We start from the raw sequence: 10,111 nt of genomic DNA on the forward strand, positions 1-10,111 counted from the left end.
ATTTTCTTTTGAAATAGTTGCTGAAAGCAAAAGAAGACAAAATGTTACAATCTTTAATCACTCCAGTGATAACTATGTGGTGATAAAGACTTCCATCTATGATGGCAGTGTTCAGATGAATGGTAACTGAATGACACTAAAGCCATTCCATGGATTGAAACAACATGCACTAATTCTTGTCTATCAGGATGATCAATTCAAAAACTGTAGACAGGTCAAAAGAAGATGCACAGAATCTCATTACTCCATGATTCAAACATGCAAAATATCACTTGATAATGTATAATCAAATTGGGAGACAGATCACAGCCAAAGCAACAAAACTGAAAGAATCTACCAAAAAATCCTGATGATGGCAACCCATTGACTTTTCTTATAGCAGATGGAAATCTGCAAGGTCACTTTTGAGTTGCTCTCCACCACAATGTCTGCCAACTGTGCAGGTTTATATATGAAGAGTGGCCACTTGGCTGAAACACTAATGGACTTTCAGTACACTAGAAGCCTCAGTATATTAGGAAAGAGGATTAAAAGGTTTAAAGTCAGACAACCAAAACTGTCAATAAGCGTTCACGCAATTTCAAAATGTTCGAACAAAAGCTCCAAAATCTGAAAGTTGACCAAACATCTTTATCCATGTTGTATCAAATGCACTGAACAGTAATAATAGTTGAAATCATGGTATCCAACACATTATTGGAGACATCAAACAAAGCTTCACTGCAATGTACACTTTGTTACTGATTTTAATAGACACTTCAATAATTTCATGTGCTGTGCTAAAGATCAAGATTCAATCTTTTAGAGGTACGAAAATACTTAGGTACTGTTAAAAAATGCTAACCAAAAGCTTCTAATACACTGAAAGAATGAATATTCCAAATTTAGGAATATAGTCTATCGAAATTAACACGTAACATTAAAAAGAGAATTTCTTTGAGCACAAATTAATGCCAGACGGGGGGAATATAGTGTTAATGAAACAAGGATCTGAGGTTATTGCACTGTTGTGCCGTGGTAGTTCCCCCAATTTATCTAAAGTCATGTGTTTCCATTATCTGACTAAATATGATCAATTCTTTGTTTAGGGCTAATTGGTTAGGTATAGAAGTGATAATAACCATTAGGAAATCATACTAATTTACTGTTTTTTAAAAATTATTCATTTTTGATTAATTTTGCCTATCACATTTAGAGAAAATGTAGATAATTGCAAAACACATGTTCCATCTAATTTCCCAAAAATCTGTGCTTTACTAACTGAGGTGGTTACTATTTCACAAGGACAAAGTAGTTTTGATGGTAACCAATGCTAGATGAGCAGTGGAACTGCAAATTAAGTAAACTTAATTGTGAAAACTACATTTAAATGCAATTCAACCTACACAAGTTATTTTAGCTATAGAAATTTTTACCAGCCAAAGTCAGTGAGCAGCAAAGACTGCCTACAAAGGAGCTTCTTCCCTTACGTATCATCAGCAAACAAAAACTGATCTGAATTAATAAATACAAGCACACAATATGAATTTTTTGTATCTTATGGTGATTTTTGTCTTGTACTGTGCTACTGCTGCAAAACAACACTTTTCACAAAATATGTCAGTGATAATAAACCTGATTCTGAATTCCAGAGCACTAGAAGCTGTATTAAATAGCCATATGACATTCTTTGTAAGAGTAATCTTATTACATTGCACATTTCACATCGATAAGACATGAGAAGGCTCACAAATTACTTTTGATTCCATCACGTTGGCAAACTGCAGTACCCAACTTGCACACAGCAGGACCCCATAACAGTAGGGAAATAAATGGCAAATTAAAATGTGCTTTGATAGTGCTTATTTGGCATCAGCTGCTGCTCAGTTGGTGACCGGAGTCTGTAAGCTGTGGGTTCAAGTCTTAGAATCAGAATTATTACCACAAAGGTTGTGGTTACTTGGCCCATCAAGTCCACAAACTGCCCTTTTATACTGTAATTAATTCAGTTCCATTTTCCTGCCTTTTTTCTCCTTAGACACTCAAATTACTTCCATTGAACTTCTTATCCAGTTCCTTTTAAAAACCCTGAATGAGGCCTCTTCTGGTGTCGGGTGAATGGCAACAGATTCCAAAGTACTATTTTAAAGATTAGGGAAGTTCTCCTCCGAGTCCTAAGACCAATGCTTATTTTCAATGTCACACAAGTATTATTTAATCACCATTTTATTAGTGTTTATGAGGTCTTATGCATGAATTGCCTGCTGTGTTTCTTGCACTTCAGCAATGATTAAAACACAGGTAGACAAAATGGTGAAAGCAGTGTTTAGCATGTTTCCCTTCAAGCAGGGCACTGAGAACTACAGCTGGGATGACGTTACATATATAAGATGCTGGCAAGGACACATTTGGAACATTGTATGCATTTCTGATAGACCAGTTAGAGCAAGATTGTGATTAAGTTGTTGAGGGTGCAGAAAATATTAACGGGGATGTTGATCACTGGCAGGCTGGGGTTATGAGACACTAGATAGACTGAGACTGTATTCTCTGGATAAAAGAAGGCCGGGGTGACTAGAGGTTTATAAAAACCATCAGGGGCTTAGATAAGATGAACGGCTATAATCATTCTCCCTCCACCCGCTCCCCCCCCACCAAAGTAGCTAGAACGTACACAAAGGTGGAGGGGAAAGATTTAAAGATAATCCGAGAGACAAGATTTTCCACAGAGGGTGGTGAATATAGGTGATGAGCCGCTATCGGAAACAGAGGAGGGTAGAATAATAGGAAGGGCCTGGAGGGATACAGGCCAAGCACGGGCAAATGTGACTATCTCAGGTAGGCAGAGAGTATTTGGGCCCAAAGGCCCATCTCTGTGCAGTATAATTCTATGGCTATGCACAGACAGGTCAGTGCTCCTGCACACCCTTCAATACGGTGCATATATTCTCTTATTTCCTCGCAATCTGCTCTTCACACTTCAGGATCAAACGTCATATGGAGTCTGGCTACTAGTTAACGTTTGTCCAGATCTCCGAGCATGGAGTGACCTTTAAAATTTTGAAATCTCACAGCACATACCCATGCTGGATAATATATCAAAAAGCAGAGGTTTTTACACTGACCTCTGGTGAAACACCACTTCCCTCCCCACCTTCCAGACAACTAAAATTCATACAGGGTTCTATAGGGTAAATGACAAAAGGATGTTTCTCCTGGCTAAGGAATCTAAAGTTAGAGACACAATATCAGAATCAGGTTGGCATATGTCATGTAATTTGCTCTTTTGTAGCAGCAGTACAATGCAACACATAAAAAAACAGCACAGTAAGAAAAAATATACAAAATAAGTAGTGCAAAAAGAGCAAAAGTAGCAAGGTAGTGTACATGGATTCACTGTCCATTCAGAAATCTGATGGCAGAAGGAAGGAGAAGCTGTTCCCAAAATGCTGAGTGTGAGCCTTTAGGCTCCTGCACGTCCTCCTTGATGGTAGCAATAACAGCCTATCCTGGATTGGGGGGGGGGGGGGGGGGGTCCTCAGCGACGGTTGCAGCTTTTTTTGAGGCATCATCTTTTGACGATGTTCTCTTTGCTGGGGAGCTAAGTGCCCACGATGAAGCTGGCTCTCTCGCAACTTTCTGCAGCTTTTGCTAATCGTGTGCAGCGGTCCCTTGATACCAGATGGTGATGTAACCAGTTAGAATACTCTCCACTGTACATTGGCAGAGACTTGCTAGCCTTTGATGACATGTTAATTCTCCTCAAACTCCTAATGAAATACAGCTGCTGTCATGCTCTCTTCATAATCACATTAATACGCTGTACCCAGGATAGATACTCAGAGGTGTCAACACTCGGGAACTTGAAACTGTTCAACCTTTCCACTGCTGATCCCTTGATGAGGACTGGCGTGTGTTCCTCGACTTCACCTTCCTGAAGCCCACAATCAATTCCTTGGTCTTACTGATGTTGACTGCTAGGTTGATGCAAAACAAGTAACCAGGGATGAAAATGAAGCAAGGTTTTTTTTTTAAAAACTCAAGTGTACTGAATCTTTGGAATTCTCTACCCCAGATGAATGTCAACACTGTCATTGAAATTTCTGAATCTGGCTAGCCTCTTATGGTCATCATCATAGCTTGTCACACCAGACGGCCAGCCACTCTAGTGTTGTTTGGCTGATGTTGAGCAGGTCAGTGTCAGCTAAATCCTCTGAGAGTGGGCAGTTCGCAGAACATTTTCAAAGTTCTGCACCCTTTCACCATACTCACAGGATTCGCTGGTCTTTAAACCCCACTTCACCATATTGTCTCCTGTCCTGCAAACTCCCGCTCTGAGAATGCACCACTTCCGTCTGTCAAGCAGTGCCCCGTCTGGCAACATTTCTGTGGGGTCTTGCACTGTATTGTTTAGAGGGGTTCTGGCTTCTGTTTGTTGCCAGAAGTCAATCCTGTATGTTTGGGGGGATGTTCCATGCGGTAGTTCCTCCACTGTAGCAAAGCTTTTCCTCGATTTTAGGCGGTTGGAAACTGACACATGATGTAGTGGGTGCCATGGTTCCAAGTTCCGTTTACCTTTTCCAATTTTTGTTGTACTGTGTGTTCGGATCTCTGGGGGAGCAATGCCTGCAAGTCTATAAATGATGTTAGTGGGTGTGGGGCACAGTGTGCCTGTGATTATTCAGCAGGCTTCGTTAAGCAACAGGTCTATTTTCTTCACATGGGCTGATCTGCCCCACACAGGTGCATAGTATTCTGCAGGTGCATAGCAGAGTGCTAGGGCAGTTGATCAAAGTATGCGAGCATTAGCTCCCCATTTCATGCTGCTAATTTTTTTCGAGAGAGAACTGTGAGAGCCAACTTTCCCTCAGAGTTTTTGGACCCTCTTATGGTTAGAAAAGATCAAATATTTTCTTGTTGAATAGTAGAGGTATTACTCCCATTTTCATTTATGTTTTATGTTCTGTTTACTGTAATTTTGGTTTTTAAGTCCTTGACACATTGTTCTTTTAACTCATGTTGTTTCTGACCATGGTTCTCAATATTTGTTAACTAGACATTAAAGCAGGACTTCTCCAAATGACTTCAGAAAATCCATATCTGCATTCTTCTTAAGACCACTTTTCCTTCAGAGAAATACAAGTTAATAATGAAGGGCTATTACCAATTTATTAAAGGTGAAAAATCTGACTATTTTGAATTTTGTGATGAAATACATATTAATACTCTTCAAAATGGCTTCTAAAAGGGCTTCTCAACTATAATTCTCTTCAAATGCTTTTCTAAACAAATATGTCACACTCTTGTCCTCCAGAGGATTTTCAAACAATTGCACTGTCCTCCACAGCACTACTTCCCACACTGTGCATGCCATCTGGATCAAATCTAAGCAGAGCCTGTCTATTTCTTTTAACACTTTAGATCTACCTGAAATTGCTACAATCTCTACTTCTACAATGATAAGCTGCCTCTCTTTAGGGCAGACCAACACCAAATATACTAGCACTTCCTTTTTATTTGCTCTCAAGCACTATAGTGTATCCTTTAATGATACTGCCCTCTCCATCTCACCTTACATGAACTTCCTGTACACCAAGTATCGATGAATATTGCATGCCCAGTATCATCTTTTATAAACAAGTAAAAACATAACGTTATCATTTCTCCACAGCTCACTAAAAATATTCAGCACACTTTGTATGTTAACACACATGCATGTCTCTCTGACCGTATGTTGCACCCAAAAATGTAAGCTAGGCCTTCTCCAGGTTATGAACCCCACTACATATGAATGAGCTCCCAATTCAAAACTCTGACATATATACGTACATACATTCAATCCTATGAAAGTCAGATCTAGTTTGCCCTCTCACTCCACTTTAGTAATAACTGCAGTCACCTTCACAAGATTTCCATTTGATATAATTCTACTTGCAGCACAAATATCTGTTAGTTTTCCACTCCTTCACAGGCATTCCCTTTGTTCTCTCCCACTTTAAACATACTTGATTTCCAACTTTTCCTAGATCTGATGAAAATTCTTCAACCTAACACATTAAATATTTATCCCTCCATTGATATGTTGGATCTACTTAGTAGCTTCAGCAACTTGACTTTACTCTGTCTTTAATGTCTTTAGTCTATATTCTGTACTTAAATGTCCGTGGTTTTCAGTTATTCAAATCACTGTATTCCCATTTTGCTTTCAACATTTTAATTACCTTTTAAATTTTCTCCGCATCCATCGCAGTTCACTTTCGCACCTCATCTGCCTCCGTAACAGAGAAAAACTAAACTCACAGTTAAGTAAATGGTTCAATCAGACCTTGATTTCAACATATTCTACAGCTTATAGTCTCTCCAACTTTCTACCCTGGACGGATACCTTGCATCACAGAACATTCGCCCCACACTCTAAACCTTGTTGCACCTCATCTGATTCATAAAGGAGCACTTGTTTGTTGTTCCAGTCTCCAGTGTCTTGTGTCTCCACCGGAGTGGCCAGGTGTGGAGGAGGACGGCAAGTCCTAGGCCTAGCCCTGCTCCCTCTCTATCCGTTAACCGCTCATGCCCAACCGGTGCGGAGCGCCGCCTCGAAATGTCATGCTGGACCCCACTTGACCAAACTGCGGTAGGATCGGGGAGACTGAAGACCAGCCAAAAAGTGTCGACCCCTTGCCCGCCCACCGCTGTTTCCAACAATTCTCACCTTCCGCTGGAAACTCCTCGAACTCATCATCCTCCTCCAGCAAACCCAAGTCCACCGGCGCCTTCTTGTCCGACATGATTCAGCGCAATACGAGCATGGAACTCTGGGATGGATGACATCACGGACTTTCTGTACGCAAACGCAGATTGGCCGGCGGGCGCGGCCTCGTACATGGTACCCGAGCGCCTGGTAGGCCGACCTTTACCCTCTCGGCGCAAGGAGGCCTGCCTTCCTGCCTGGCAGGTCGTTGGGTGTTCTGAATTGTTCTGTTTTCCCCCAAAGTCATCAGACCATCGGAATAAGGGCATTTTAATGAGATGCAAGAGATCGCAGATGCTACAGTCTGCAGCAAAATAAAAAGCATCAGGAGGAACTCAGTGGGTCTGGTAGCATCTGTGGAGGCTAAGGCTTGAGCGACCCTGTATCGGGAAGTGCCGATCCTCCAGCAGTTTATTTTTTTTTATCGCAGATCTTCCAAGTCTGCTTTCAGTGTTCCATGCATTTTTGAAATTTTTTTGTTGTTTTCTAACTCCCAGATAGCGAGGCAAATCGGCTGAAATAGACTCAAAACACAAAATTCTAAAGCAATAACAATTTTGGATTCTTTAAATAATAAGGGGAAAAACTCGTGATTAGCAAGTCGGATTTAAAGTCAGTGCTGTAAGGGTAGCTGTGGTTATGATCCTGGCTTGTGTTATTTTCCTTGTCTCTGTCATTTTCTCCCAGGTATTCTTGCTTCCAAAGACACACTAGTTGGTAGGCTATTTAGTTGCTGTAAAATGAATGGGAGACAGGACAATGAGAATGGAGCCAGTCCAAAAGCTAGAGAAAATAGAACATTGAACAGAAACAGGTTGTTGGGTTCACATTTCTACTGATTTTGATGCCAGTCCAAGCTAATCCAGCCTACCTAAATAATCCCTATTTCCCTCTATTTGCTGCTTATACACGTCTAAATATTTCTTAAACATTGCTTTAGTGTCTATTCCTACCACTTATGCTGGCATTGCATTCTAGGCATCCACCATCCTCTGTAAAATAAACTGAACTCATAAACCTCTTTCCTTAAAGCTATGCTGTATAGTGTTCCATATTTACATTCTGGGAAAAAAAGACAGATCATCTACCTTTCCGGTCGTAATTTTCTTTAGATTTGTCAGGTCACCTCAAGTTCCTGTGTTCCAGCGAAAACAAACCCAAGTTTGTCCAGCCTCGCCTTATGACACTCTTAAAATTTGGTAACATCCTGGTAAACCTCTGCTAGGCCCTCTCCAAATCCTTCTCATTCTCCCTGTAATGTGGCAAAGAACTGAGCACAATACTTAAAAAATATCCTTACCAAAGTTTTATACAGCTGCAACATGATTTGTCACTATTATATTCAGCGGCCTGACCCATGAACACTAGCATGCCCTATACCTTCTGAACCGGCGTGCTGAAGGGTCTCGGCCGGAAACGCCAACAAATAGTCTTTTCCACACATCCTGCCTGGCCTGCTGAATTCCTCCAGCATTTTGTCTGCATTGCTTGGATTTCCACCATCTGCAGATTATTTCTTGTTTGTTTCCAATGCTTTCTCTACTACCTTTTCCAGACATCCCACCTCTCCTGGAACTTCCGGGAGTCTCCCGCGCATATTAATAGTGGCTCCCTAATGCCCGCAAATTATATACAATATCACAGAAATCAATTTTTTTGAGAGCGAGCGAGAGAAAAGCAAGAGAGTGTGAGAGCGACCACGAGAGAGAGCGAGAGAGAGAAAGCAAGCGAGAGCGAAGGTAAGTGAGAGAGAGCAAGTGAGCGAGAAAGCAAGGGAGAGCGAGCAAGCGAGAGCGAAAGCAAGCGAGAGCACTTGAGAACACACGAGCGACCACGAGAGAGAGAGAGAGAGCGCGCGAGTGAGAGCGCGCCATTGCAGGGTGTTCCAAAAAAAATATAAGACGTACGTCACCTGAGACCACTAAAGTGTACCCCTGCCTAATAGAGGTAAAAAATAATGACAGTGTTGCTCGCTGCACTGTTTGCAACAGTGACTTTTCTATTGCCCATGGTGGGTTAAGACTGTAAAAGACATGTTGAGGTGAGTTTAACATGTTGAGGTGAGGTGTCATTCGTTCATTAGCATAGCTAACGTTATTTAAACTAGTTGGCCAGCTGCTAAGGAGCTACTCTATTGCAGACATCCCACCTCTCCTGGAAGTCTCCGCAAATTGATGGTGCTACCTCCCTGAAATGGGTTTTTGCAGGGTGGGATGTCTGCTTTTCCAAATGTGTTTCTACTTTCAGGGAGCTATGGACTTGCACCCCAAATCCTCCTGAATATCAGTGTTTCCAAGGACCCTGCCATTTACTATATACTTTCCTTTTGCGTTTGACCTCCTAAAATCCACTACCTCACACTTGTCCAGATTAAACCCCATCTGCCATGTCTCCCTCCAATTTTCCAATTGATCTGCATCCTGCTATACCTTTTGACAACTTTCTTCATTATCCATAATTTTACCAATTTTTGGTCATCTGCAAACTTACTAATGGAATCACGCACATTTACATCCAAATCATTTATATAATAAAGGACAAAGGTTCCAGCATGTGGACACATGGCCAAGTGGTTAAGGCATTTGACTAGTGATCTGAAGGTTGTGAGTTCGAGCCCCAGCGGAGGCAGCGTGTTGTGTCTTCGAGCAAGGCACTTAATCACACAGGTAATGCCTTACCCTTATTAATCACCTTTGTTACCTCCTCATAAACTCACATCAAGTTTGTGAGGTCTGACCTCCCTGGAAAAGCTATGCTGTCTATTCCTAATAAGTCCATGCTTTCCCTCAGAATCTTCTCCAATAATTTTGCTATTATTTTGATGTAAATTTTACCAGCTTAATTTGCTGGGAATTTAAATTATCAAAAGAAAGTTACATTTGTATGTTTGAATGAAATGAGTAATTAATGAGTCATTCACCCATCTTGATTGTCCTCGCTGATTTACATTTGCTGTCGATTTGCCAGTTGCCTCAAAACTAGAACTTTCACCCCACCCCAAAATGTGGCTGCAAATTGTTGTGAGTTTTGAGTGAAAGGTCTGCAAGATTGTGGATGGGTTTAAGAGAAATATGAGTTGGGATGTAGAATGTAGAAGACTTGGTGAAAGGCAGCTGTCAAAGTGTTCCATTGCAGCAGTTTGTGAAAATATCTGACAAAGTATTTGAGACTTCAGTTAAAGCAAACAGGTTTTGAAGTTGTGTATACAGAGTAAGTCAGGTCGAGTTATTGTCAGATGCATCTGTATGGTGAGGTACATGCACAGTGAAAAACTTGCTTCCAGCATCATAGGCATGTAAAAATGCCCCTTTCTCCTATTGTAAGACCTTGGCTAGCCGCTGATTAGACTCTTATGTCTGCTTTGGACTCCTCGCGTGATAAGAT

General features: G+C 41.2%; 1 protein-coding gene across 2 annotated transcripts in view; it reads right to left on the bottom strand.

Annotated features, from left to right (window-relative positions):
* sem1 (SEM1 26S proteasome subunit) overlaps nucleotides 1-6,794 on the bottom strand; it is a 29,660-nt gene extending 22,866 nt beyond the window's left edge. For both annotated transcript variants that reach the window (XM_072253420.1, XM_072253419.1), the window contains exon 1: nucleotides 6,689-6,794. In XM_072253420.1, coding sequence (XP_072109521.1) covers nucleotides 6,689-6,764 — 76 coding nt within the window. In that variant the 5' untranslated portion in view covers nucleotides 6,765-6,794. The remainder of the gene's footprint in view (nucleotides 1-6,688) is intronic.
* Between the last annotated feature and the right edge of the window lie 3,317 nt (nucleotides 6,795-10,111).

The sequence above is a fragment of the Mobula birostris genome, chromosome 3 (assembly GCF_030028105.1).
Source record: "Mobula birostris isolate sMobBir1 chromosome 3, sMobBir1.hap1, whole genome shotgun sequence".
Lineage (NCBI taxonomy): Eukaryota > Metazoa > Chordata > Chondrichthyes > Myliobatiformes > Myliobatidae > Mobula > Mobula birostris.